The sequence below is a fragment of the Pinus tabuliformis genome, chromosome 2_2 (genome assembly GCF_031772625.1).
Source record: "Pinus tabuliformis cultivar Carrire ecotype Pingquan chromosome 2_2, CPIR1, whole genome shotgun sequence".
Taxonomy (NCBI): domain Eukaryota; kingdom Viridiplantae; phylum Streptophyta; class Pinopsida; order Pinales; family Pinaceae; genus Pinus; species Pinus tabuliformis.
This window is the reverse complement of record NC_142300.1, coordinates 1242166605-1242180025: the sequence shown is the minus strand read 5'-3', so window position 1 is coordinate 1242180025 and position 13421 is coordinate 1242166605. Positions and strand designations below refer to the sequence as shown.

Here is a 13421-nt window from a genome sequence, read left to right as displayed (position 1 = left end):
GAATGAATAAGAGCTCAACTCAAAACTGTCAAAAAGCTAGCAACTGATTCTCTGATGCCTTTTTATCATTGATGTCTCTTTTCTTTTTCACTTTGCTTCATTTTCCCTCTAATTTCCCCTTCATGCAAATTTTTGTCTCTTCATCTTCATCTTCTATTATTTTCCTTTCTTTGATAATTAAATGCCAATTATTACCTCTTTGCCTTTGCCAATTTACATAGCCATTAATAAACCACAATTGATGCCACTATAATGTTTTCCCACCATTCAACTTAGAATACGTGTCCCATGACCTTGGTCTTATTTCATTTACATGGAAAATCAACCAAGTGCTATTACATCAAATCAAAACTACAACTTGACCTTAAGACAAGCCTAAAACTTGACCTTTATAGGGACAAATTTAGCTCTCGATACAGGCCTTAAGCTTGTCCTTCTCCTCACCAGAACTCATCCTCCAAAGAAAATTGTACTCGACCCTCAAAAACATACCTCAAACAAAACATAAACCCTTCCCAAGAAAAATGCCAAAAACCCTTCAAAAGATGCACCAAAATCCTTGCACAAAAAGCTTCTTCAACTTGGCTTCACTTCACTTCTCCATTCATGAGGTATGAACCTTGGACGTACTCCTTTAATCTCCTAAGCACAGAGTCAAATGCTTGGGTTGAGTGGTTAGAAATTCTACTTCTTATGCCTATTTGTAGTGCGTTTGGGCACTCAGTTAGGGCGGACTTATCCACTGTGTGGGTCGATTGGTTCAACTAGCAGAATGTATAGTGAATATTCAAAAAATCATTTCTCTTCAACTACGAGGAGTTAGAAGGCATGCCATATATAGTTAGAAGTTATCATAATAAGCTTTCCAACCATATATTCTATGCTCCCAATTGAGTTAGGTAATATCCAAATGGGGTTCACTTGGACTTTGGTTGGGTCATCTTAACAAAATATTTTGTATCTCCTCATTCCTATGGAATTAAAGGGAGTGCCATATACCATTGGAAAGTTTTCGGAGCATGTTATTTGACTATGTAGTTTCCTCTTTCATTTGGATAACCTTTGACATCAATACCAACCATTTTCAATAGCTATGTTACAACAACTTTGTTAATGCAACAAATGATTGATCCAATTACATGTGACTTTGGTTTTATGTGATTATTCACAATAATGTTTTCTATATATGATTCCTTTTATCTAGATTTGTGATCCAACATTTGAAGTGTGTTCGTTAAGATTCCTTCATTATTTGAATCCCTTATTGATATATATCATGAATTGAATTGTGAGGAAGTAGTCCTACCCCCCACTTCGCTTAATTTCTCATCCTTAACAAGATAGACTCCATATCCTAATGAATATAACATTCACCATACCTTTTAAGACCAAATGTTTGTCATTTATCAATGAGTATTTTATGAGATTTATTGCAAAATCCAAAGTATAAGTGTCATAATGAGAAATTTAGTCATCCTTAGGTACACCCCCTTTGATCGGAAAAACATAAATCTTAAAGTAAGATATGCCTTGCTGTTGACATGTAATTGTTTCTAGACTTCCGTGTGGGACTCGTACAATATTCCCTTATAAAGCATTTACAACACATTGACTTGTACAAGGATGTGAATTTCTATCTGAAGTACATTTATTATTATAATAAACATAATACATATAATAATAATAAAAAATAATAATAAGTGCACTTGCTTAAATGACATGTCTATTCATGTACACGACCATTTAATAAATATTTACATAGAATGTAACATTCTATTATACATCATGAGAAAGATAAAGACATAGTTTCACCCACCATGTTAAAAGTCATAAAGAGAGAGTTCACAAATTATTATCAATTATGTTTCTTTAATTCATCAAAATAAGAAAGACATACATTCCATATCTACAAGGTTTTTGAGATAGGATCACATTAAATGTAAATAGATACACAATGAAGATGGGGATGCCACAAAACATGTGCTCCCACCTAAATGCATATAAAACATACAACTAATTAATAACTTATCTAGTTAGATAACTCAAGAAGTGCACATGATGCACATATGGTTATTTAAATTATACACATATACAATAACCTTAACCTAAAAAAATACTAGGATCTTAGGTAAACTTAAAGCATAAAAGTGCAAATGTACCAATAATTACAAAGTAGTAGGCATGACAACTACATGATTTTACCATATTTGTACCAAACAAGTTTTCAACTAAAACTTCAAAGGTTCTTTTCTATATGTTGATTAAATCAGGGTCCACTTCTAACCATGGCGGGTAAAGGTGATGCTAAGGATCATGACTTGCTTATTTGTAGTCCTAGGATTAATGTCTTAAAGAATAAGAATATTACCATGATTCAAAATTCAATTATGATATTCATCATCAAATTTTAAATACTTTGCGAAACATCAAGTGAGTACCCTTTCTCCCTTATTTTGATATTTTCTCTCTAATATTATCAATGCTAAGTTCACTCTATAAATTTGTGCAAACATAATTGAATGACAATGTGAAATATTTAAATGCCATATAACTTATGTTTAATAACAAGGGTGAACATCAAATTTCAATATTGATATGCAGAAAGTTGTCTAATCTTTAATAAACTTTTCTTTGGCCATCTAACTTAAGTGATAATGAAAATAAAAGTTCCCTTTTCAATAGCTAAGACTAGATAAAATCTTTAAAAACATAATTTCATTTATATATATTCCAATGAAATAAATTTACCTCCCTCGAAGCCTAAGGGCTAGAGTGAGGTTGAAGCCAACCCATCAACTCCCTCTAAGCTCAAGGGCTAAAATAAGATTGTTGTTATTAGGCCAACCCACAGGTATACTCACTTAAAAGTTCATTATAGCTCATCATACTACTAACAAGAATTTGAACCTAAACAGAAAAAATAACAATCATTCGATTTAACCACCCTAAATAACCCTAATTAACATATATATATATATATATAATTACTTAATTTTTTATAAAATCTAAATAAAAACTTTCATTAAATACAACCCAATCCTTTAATTTACTTTGAAATACACTTTTATTTCTTTTTTGAATGTACTATTTATTTACAACAACAGAACCCTCATAAATATAAAATATTTCTCGAAATATTCAAAGTTAGGTTGACTATTTATTTACACATGACACAATGATGATACATGTAAAATATTAATTGAAATATTCAAACTTATTGAAACATTAATGAATAACAAATAAGGAAAAAACTTGTGATTGGCTTGAGTAATAAAAAGCTGAAATTTCATTTCCTCTCTCTAAGTTTATGCAAAGGGTGAAAGATACTCCATCCCAATGAAAAAAGTATTGGAAAATAATTTTTTATTCGAGATTGGCACATTTGCGAGGTAGAGAGAGAAAAAAATTTGGGTATTGAGGCAACCGGAAAAGGAAAGTTAAAGGTAGGGATTCGGTGGGCATTGGGGCAAGGAATATGGGCAAGGAGGGGAGAGGACAGGATCGACGGAAGACCACTGCAAATCTCTCACGTTCTCAACAACCCATTGACTCCAATCATCAAAAAGAAGAACCCATTGACTTATTGAAGAATCAACAATATGGAGAAATAGAGAACTATGATGAGCACGGGGTTGAGGATTATATTTATATGCAAGGAGTAAGGTCTGACTCATACCCAACCCCAAGGCATGATCAGCATCAGATGCAATTACCAAAGGTACCCACCTCCACCTCACCTGCATCTGCATCTTCGCCTGATTCGCCACCTTCTGATCCTCCTCCTCCCCGCCATGGTCGAGGTAGGAAAAAGAGACAGCTCAAGGCAGTTGTGGCCGAAGAATCTGCTGCCCAAAGATCCCTCACTCAGGGGTCACGAGTCCAACCACCTGCCGGAGTACCCGATTATGCCCACGAGGTACGCTTGTCTTTTGGGGATTGATTGGATTTATTAGGTATTATTGCCGGACCCACATTTGGCATCTAACCGTTTCTCGGATTTATTGTTCTTTGTCCACAGTATTTTTGGACTGGTACTTTTATGAATTTTTGACACAGTATAAATAAAAAAAATGCTTTGAACAGTTCTACCAGATGTGAAAGCATAAATTCTTTGCTTTAATGTATTCTTTTCCCAGATAAACACGGATTTTTCCAGTATACAGAAATTCATGGTATTAATCTCAGGCCATATCCACAAACAACTATGGGATTTTAGTGTAGTCTTGGGCCCCACTTTTGCAGTTTCAGAATAATATGATTCTCAGGCCGTATCTATCTTTTCAGTGAAGAGAAACAGGATAAACCAGGTCTTACTCTCACTGTACCACTAGCACGTGCCTGAGCTAGAGAGCTCTGAAGCAAAATAAAAACTCTCCTTATTTAGGCCCTATTAAGAAGATCTGGATTAACTAAGCTAAGATTTCCCTACATATCATTATGCTTACTAATAATATCAGAAAATAAAACCCCAAAATCAGATTTCACTGTCATAGAGAAGAGTTGCTTGGCTGGTGCTGGCACTGGTGCTCCCAGGTTCTGGCTTGGCATCTTGGCCAAAATGTACCATAAATCTGCTGCCTTTTATGATGAGTTCTGTGGATTGAAGTGGGGTCTGCATTCCCTTGTGGACTGGTTCTTGTGATTCCTCCTCTCCTGGTAGAGCAGCTCCTTTATTTTGCTGCATCAATACCTCCATTTTTGTTATCAGGCAAATTAACAAGTTCCACCTTTTATTATCTTTCTCAGTTTTCTGATGGAGGATATCTCTTAGAATGAGTACCTTCTCTCCTGTATTCTTCAAACCAGTGTTGATAATATCGGTATCGGGAAAATATCGGCGAGGGTCCAGAAAATATCTTATCGGCAATATCGGCGAAAATATCGGCAAAATATCAGCAAATATCGGCAAGCATAAAAAATGCATAATATATTCATTTTTTTCAGATTTTTAAACATATAAAGCAATAACAACATGAAATAAATACATTGGCACATAAATATGAAGAAAAAACTGATATATATGATGTCAAATAGAAATGATACATCAAAGGCGATACCAAATCCTGCTGATCCTTGATAATTGTCCATTCAAGGACTCAAATGTGGAGAACCAATACAAAATAACATCACATATATAAAAGTATCTCATCATCATGAGTTATATGTAGCACAACAAATAAAACTAGCAGCTATCTATCTGAAATCACTGCCCTCTCCCCCTTTTACGGGAAAACATGTTGGGCTGTTAGCCAGGCCTACCCCTAGTAGTAGGAGGCCCTGACCCTGTCTCTACACCTAATGTCAAATAATGAGTGCTAGGTATGGGGCTATGCTCTCCTATATCTATAGCAGATGGTGTTGATGCTGATGCTCCCGCAGTGTCCTCCTCCTCCTCCTCCTCCTCTTCCTCTGAGTGCTGCTGCTCCTCTGACTCCGAGTTCTCCTCTTGCTGCCCCTGCTCTAATGGATCATCTGCCACTGGCTCTAACCATGAAGGTGACTCCTCCAAGAAGGGCTTTTCAGACTCCACCCTCCACGGAGACAATACATCAATATTGTCTAAGCTAAGTCACATGACACGAGGACACGAGACACGGAGGACAAGTAAATACGAGTATTCAATACGAAACACAACGACCCGGAAACAAGACACGGGGGACACATTTTATATATATATATATATATATATATATATATATATATATACATATACCAAAATATAGTTTTTTATCCATATTAAATTGCAGGTTGCAGCTTATCTAATCAAATTAAAATATAATTACTTCTCAAAGTTCATAGTTCACTTTAAAAAAATAAATAGAATCAAAATTTACTATTTAGAAATTAGAATGTGATATGCATGGTCTTGATTCTTGAATATTCAATGTTCATTGTTCATGTACAACTTACAAGCACATAAGAAAATAACTAAAGTCTAATCCTACTGATTTCCTCTGCCCCTCTTGCGAGAAAATGCCACAGCTTTCCCTTTCCCTCTAGATGTAGATGCTGGTGCTCGTGGAGTTGGCAGTGGAGTTTGCTATGCTCTAGAAGTTGAAGAACTAGAAGTAGGAGCTATAGGAGGTAGACCACGTCCTCTACTGGTGGCAGTGGTAGCCCGGGCAGGTGGTGTCACCTAGAAACATTACAATTTCCCAATCCTGAAATCCTGAAAAACTGATAAGTCTGCTGGATTTTAAATGAAATCTAAAATTCTACTTTCTCCATATGAAATCCAATGAGGCTGGAACCACTCTCAAACATCCTGAGTCATTTCATGGTAATGTTAAAAATTTAAGTAAAATGATGAAAATGAAGATTAAGGAGAATATCACTTTTACTTTAAGAATTTAACATTACCATGAATAGCATATCAATACTAGGGCCTAGAATGCTCAAACCCTCCTTGGCAGCAACCACATAGCTCTTCCCTTCCTTCTACAGCAATCAGAAATGAAATGATATGAAAAAAAACCAAAATCGGATTTTTAAAGGCCGTGCAAAAATTTTTAACAATCACCGGGCGATATTTTCGATTGTCGCGTGATATTTTCCAAAATATCGGCGATATTTCGGAAATCGCGCGATATTTTCAAAGGTCGAAAATATCGCGATATTTTGTCGGCGATATATCGGCTCGCCGAAAATATCGCGATATTTCCGAATATCGCCGATATCTCGGCGATATTATCAACACTGCTTCAAACACTTAACATTATCTTTCACATCCCAACGCTTTCCACATTGTCCCACACTAACCATTCCAAATCAGCTGCTGCTTTGAAAACAGTTTGCTTGCTTTGTGTTGAAAATCAGATGTTTTATGCTGTAACAATCACTTATTACAAAACTTCTTTATGCTGCAATATTAGTTAAGCAATTGTAGATAAAACATAAACCAAATGCACAATAGAAGACAACCAAGAACAAAATGAGACACAAAGAAGAATTTAAGTCCAATGACTAGGGGAAAACCCAACCAGATTTTTCATCTGTTAGATATCAATTGTTTAGCAGAGATACAAAGTACAATGAAATATCAAGAGAATGAGTAAGTTCACCCAAATCTGAACAAGCTGTGGGATGAAGATCACTGGTAGCAGCAGCTGATGCAAACACTGAATCAACCTTCAAGTTTTGCTCTTACTCTCCAAGTCTCTCTCTCTCTCACAATCTTCTTCAATCTCTCCAACTCTCTCTCTCAAGTTCGAATCCTACTTTCACAATGCACAAGTGGTGAGGAGATCTGATGATATGCGATACATATATAGGAGTGATCCGGATTTAAACAGGAACGCAACAAATTACAGAGATAACCATATACACAAAGATGCAGCGGAAATAATACTTCATTTCATTAATGGAAAATACTGAAATATGCTTACAACCAGAAATGGAAATAAACCAGCTAGGGCGATGGTAGCTTATCCCTGAGAAGAGATGTGGTGGCTACATGCCTCTGAACTGTGTTAGAATGAGGCTCGAAGGCCTATTTATTGTTGAGAAACAATGGAAAACCCTTAACATTCCAAAACCTAACCCTAGGAGATGAAACGCCAAACTGTGGGCCCCGTGTGGGAGTAAATTGGTACATCAACTTCCCGGGGTCGTAACTTTGGCATATGATCTCCGTTTGACGCGTACAATAGCTCATTAGAAAGATCTATCCGAGCACTATCATTGTTGGAACGGGCAACATGGGTCCATTCCATGGACCCATGTTGCCCCTGGATTCCCCAAAAAACGTCGTTTAGGGCCTCAAAACGGCTCCGGAAGTTCAGGACCCGAAAAACTACTAAAAATAGTAAGTTGTGCTACAATTAAGGAAACTGAAAATGCTGAGAAAGACAATGGTGGGGGTCCAGGTGGACTTGGCAGGTGGCCACCAATATCCACCTGGATCAAGGAGGAGCAACAAATTCTTGGTCATAAAGAAGTACTAATACATATGCCTTGAGGAAGAGTAACATATGCCATTTAGGGAGTGTAATTCATGGCATTACGGAGAGGAAACACATACCTTGTAACTTATGTCATTAAGAGGAAGGCAACACATGCCTTGTAACTTATGTTGCCTTGTAACTTATGTCATTAAGAGGAAGGCAACACATGCCTTGTAACTTATGTCATTAAGAGGAAGGCAACACATGCCTAGATGGAGGAATCTCACATGCCTTAGTAACTTATGCCATAAAGGAGAGTGTAACATATGCATTAAAGAGTGCGTAAGAGGAATCTTTTATGACATGTCTTTAATGAGTGTAAGAGAGTGTAAGATGAGTGCAGTGAATCCATTAAGGGAGAGAGAGAGTAACGTAGTACCATATGATTCATCAAGGAGAGAGAAGAATGAAATGATTGAGAGGTAAGGTGCCGTGAAATTCCTTTTAATAATAATATCATAATATCATAAGGATAATAATAAAGGTAATGATATTATTGATGATTAAGTAAAAAATTGAACTATTAAGATTGATCAATAAATTAAGTGATTTCCAACATCTATACTTGATTCCCAATTGATGCAAGGTGATTTACAATTTTTGGAAAGTCATGCTTGAGATGATATACATGACTTTCTATTTTTAGAAAGTCACTCCAAAATTGTCAGAAATGAAATTTTATTTAAGGAAATTCATCCTCGAGTTGCCAATTTTCAACACTTTGGGTATGTTTGGGATTGAACTGTGAGAAAATAGAAGGACCCTTAGAGATCTCCCCTTGCGCCATCGTGTTAAAATTGGCAACTAGGGCCAAACTCCATGTGGGTCATCTTATTTATGGCAGCTGATATTTTTCTTGGATCCCTCTCATCGAGAGGTGTAGGATTGATCTAAAGATCATCCAATTCTGATAAATATTCATGGAGTTATGAATTTATTTGTGTTATAAGACAATTCGTCAAGGTCGGCCAGCAACTAAATAACACCCACATGTGCTCAACGTTTTAGTATAAAAAGAGGTGGCTTGCTAGTCATTTGTACACACTCTTCTTGTGATCTCTTTCTTTCCACTTGTCTTTGGGTTTTGGTGGGAGGATAGATCTTAAGAGATATGCTGCCCTAAGAAGGGTTGACCTAGATGCTGCCATGGGGAAGAAGGATCTACGCAGCTCCTAGAAGATGATGCCCTAGCTCTATGTGCCCTAGATCTAGGACGTTGTCATGGTGAAGCTGCCTAAGACAAAGTCATGTTGAAGCTGCCCAAGTGACAAGCATATTTGGAGGGCTGTTCGAGGACTGTTGAGAGGAGTTTAGGGCTGCCCAAGTGCCCTAACTAGAACAGTTAGGAACAGCAAAGTGACAAGCATATTTGGAGTGCTGTTCGAGGACTGTTGAGAGGAGTTTAGGGCTGCCCAAGTGCCCTAACCAGAACAGTTAGGAACAGCAAAGTGACAAGAATATTTGGAGGGCTGTTCGAGGATTGTTGAGAGGAGTTTAGGGCTGCCCAAGTGCCCTAACCATAACAGTTAGGAACAGCAAAGTGACAAGCATATTTGGAGCGTTGTTTGAGGACTGTTGAGAGGAGTTTAGGGCTGCCCAAGTGCCCTAACCAGAACAGTTAGGAACAACAAAGTGACAAGCAGATTTGGAGCAGTGTTAGAGGTGCGTTGGGTCAAGGATATTGACCAGATTTGGATCAGATTCGGAGCAGCCTGTGGGAGCCAGAGTGTTGAATACCCCAAAGGAGTGTAGCATGATGTGATGGATGCAACAGTATGGTATATTGCAGCAGCATGGTGTAGTAAAGTGCATGGAACAACATGTTTAGATGCAGTAGTTGGACACCAACAAGCAATACATGGGACAACTGCAAGTATGGTGACACATGAAACAACTATAACATAGTGAAACATGGGACAGCTGCAAGCAAGGTGAAGCATGGACAATAGCAAGAAGCTTGGGACAGCTGCAAGCATGGTGAAGCATGGACAGCAGCAGCATGGTAAAGCATGGACAACAGCAAGCACAATGCTGCAAGTACATTGGGACAACAGTATAGTACTTGGTGCAACAAGGACACAAAACAGCAATGGTGCAGCAAGCACATGGGTGACAACATGGTGCTGCCGTGGCACTAGGTACAGTGGTGCTAAACACTGGAACAACAATAGCATTAGGTCTAGCATTGTGATGATGGGTGTAGCACGGTGAGGTGCAACATGATGATGAGATGTAGCACAATGATAGGTGAAGGAGTCACCTTAGAGAATTAGTTGAAGCAGCATGTCTTCAACTGATCTCACGTATCATCTTCCTAGAGATGATCTATGCTCTTATCTAGATAAGTCAAAGTGTTGACTTCTGTTGTAAATGTACTCTCTCTCTCTCTCTCTGTGCTGAACTATTGAAGAACATATAAGAAGAATTGATCAAGGATTTCCCCACATTGGGGTTTGTCCCTGGCTAGCGCCACATCTTGTGTCCTCTTGTCTTGGCTTGCCTTCTGCGATTTATATTTATGTTCTATCTGCAGTTTACTTTAATGCTGACGTGATTGCTAATCTGGAAAAGATATTGAGCTAACTGTGAAAATTGAAATAAATTGCTTTAGCATAGAACATACCTAAAATTAACACATCGTTCTCCTTTCAGTCCCTAAAACACTTAATTCCTCTACCTTGTTTCAATCTGGTCAGGGTTGACACAGGTTGAAGGGATATCTATGGGCTTCAATTGCTCAAGGCAACTAAATATTTTGGGCCTCCATGGATTCTTTTGCATTAAATCCTAAACGTGATGAGGTTGCTCCATGGAACATCACCCTCAAGGATCCTGACGACCCATTTAGCAACCAAAATTTTGCCTGTGAGTGAAAATATTAATAAGACCAAGTCCACTCTCTTGCTTTGGCAAGTCTCTCTCACCACTAAACTTAGCCTAGAGAAAATGTCTCATCATTTTAGCCAATTTAATGAATCAAGACTTGGTTGGAAATCAATTTAAGGAATAAAAATCATGCCTAGCATGTAGAGTTCTTGAAATGATGGTTAAATTAGTAACAATTATTGCTTAGACTATAATCTTTGTAAGCACTAATACCACATAGCTGAAAGGGATAGGCCATCCTTTAAAGGGGATACCCAGTTATCTAGCTATTTCTCTGGGCCTTATCATCTTCCAACATTGGGAATCCTTATCTAGGCTTCATCATGCTAGTTTGTGTTGCTCGGACAAGTTTTCTAGTTTCAAGTGGTGTCAATGAGGTTAGGAACACAATTGGATTAATTATCTCCAACCCAGTTTGTTTTATAAAGGGAAAATGTCTTAATTAGATAATTAACTAGTTTTTAATTATTTTCCCAAGTCTAACTTAGGGAAAATCATTAATTAATCAGTATTAATTGAGACAAGTTGATTTCTCTCTAGTGACTTGATGGGGTCAAGATGATCTTAACCATTGATTGTTATTAGATTGTGGCCGTTGATTCATCAATAAGAGATTATAAGAGGAAATCTATGGGGCTCTTTGAGAGACAATTCGAGTGAGCAAGGAATGCGCATTGATAGTGTGGGAGACAACAACAATAGGGTTTCAGCAGGAGAAATTGAGGAGAGATTTGTTGGAGGAAATTCTTCATAGTAATTCTAGTTTTCTGAGAGACAAAAGGAGGCCAAATTATTTTGCAAAAGGGAAGGTCGTATTTACTAGTGTGAGTTGTCAGTTTACAGGTGCGATTTGTTAGAGGATCAATTTGTGTTGCTAGTTGCAATTTACTAGAGGTAGTGTGAATAGGTTGAGTGAATTGCTGGAGGCAGATAAACTTACAAGATCGATTTTCCGAAGGTAGAGCGACTTGCTAGATAGGCCAATGCACATTTCCAGTGGGTAGTGAGAGTTCACAGAGGCAGTACAAGTTCACAAAGGCAGAGCGAATTGCTCAGTAGATACCGATTTAATTTGCAGAGGATCGATTTGGTCAACTATAGTGAAGAGGAAAACTGTTGGAGCTTTGCCAGTTAAAGATAAGCAATTTATGTATATTCTCAATTTGTTGAAGAATTAATAATATAAGCCCTCATCTGCCTTCCTTCCACTCTTTGTTGGCAAATTTGGTTAGCTAGGAACAAGTGCATTTTTAAAGGTCAAAAGCCAAAATTTCGGGTCCATTTTAGCCAAAACGTGGGGGAAAATTTCAGAGATGATAAGCGCAAATGGTGCGCTAATCATGGATCAAAACAACTGGCAGCAAGAAGAAAAGGTTTGGTATAGCAAAGTCCTCATTGAAGGTTCAGCTAAGACACAATTTTTAAAGAAGATAGGAGGGAAAACTAGAGAGTGGAAACTTTGTGGAAATGAAAAGGAGATAGAGGACTGGACCAAAAACCAAAGAAAATACACTCTTTACTTCGATGGAGCTTCTAAGAATAACCCCAAAAGAGCAGGGGCAGGAGGGTTAATAATTGACCCGAATGGTGAGACAATTGCTACTTATGAATGTGGGCTTGGGACTATGACAAACAATAGGGCGGAGGCCTACAGTTTGCTTATGGGCTCCAATATCCTCAAAAGACTCCAGGTTAAAGATCCAATCATTATTGGAGACTCAGCGATTATAATTGCTGCAATGGAAGCGGGGAGAGACTTCAAAAATCAAGCTTTAAATAAAATCAGGCAAAGAATTTTGGACAACTTAAAAATTCTGGGAATGTTGTTTTTAAACATGTTCTCAGGAATCATAACCAAAATGCTAATTCACTCGCCAACAAGGCAGTGGATAGGACGGTTGGGACAGTGAAAGAAATCCAAGATACTTATGAAAAAGCAATACCATAATTTGCCTCTACAGGAGGATTGGTACGAGGTCCAAAACATAGCTAAACACATCAATTCGAAAGAAGCAAAGCTTTCTCATACAAATAAACAGCAGGAGATCCTCCTGCACTTGTCTGGCAGGAATATCTTAGCCAATCCTTCTCGTGCAGTGAGGAAAATCCTCATCATGAAGAAACAGCGGCTTCGTGATCTGCTCCAGAAAAGAAACCACCTCCAGGATCAGAACATAGCTTATACAGGTCATATCAAACAAGGTACTGCCCATACTGATTTGAACAGAAAGTCGGGCAAGCGCAGTTTTCAGGGGATTACTTCAGAGAAAGCAGAGAAGAATCACGAGCCTAGCAAGCTAAATCAAGCCTATAAAAAGCATCCCAAGTTTAGGAACATCCATCAGTATCATCATCGCGCAACTAAAGGGAGAGAGCATCGTTTCTCAAGTAAAAAAGAGTGCTCGGGTTTTCAGGCTCAAAAGGGAGGTGAGCTAATAGTGATCAACATTCTCTGTAGCAATCCCAACGCACAGGAGCCGAGTAGAGGTAAGCAAGTAGTTTATAGAATTCGTCATGTTTTGCAAGCCGCTTCTTCCTGCAGACTCACCATTGTGTTAAGAGTGTACAGGTTCCTGCTTTTAGAGGCTCTGT

At 37.9% G+C, this 13421-nt stretch overlaps 1 protein-coding gene across 2 annotated transcripts in view; it reads left to right on the top strand.

The window, feature by feature from the left end:
- The first annotated feature begins 3434 nt into the window (after positions 1 to 3434).
- The window catches only part of LOC149197991 (uncharacterized), a 165531-nt gene continuing 155544 nt past the window's right edge, over positions 3435 to 13421 (top strand). The window contains exon 1 of one of the 2 annotated variants that reach the window (XM_089406044.1): positions 3435 to 3916. In XM_089406044.1, coding sequence (XP_089262170.1) covers positions 3476 to 3916 — 441 coding nt within the window. In that variant the 5' untranslated portion in view covers positions 3435 to 3475. The remainder of the gene's footprint in view (positions 3917 to 13421) is intronic. The other variant, XM_089406043.1, reaches the window with a different exon arrangement.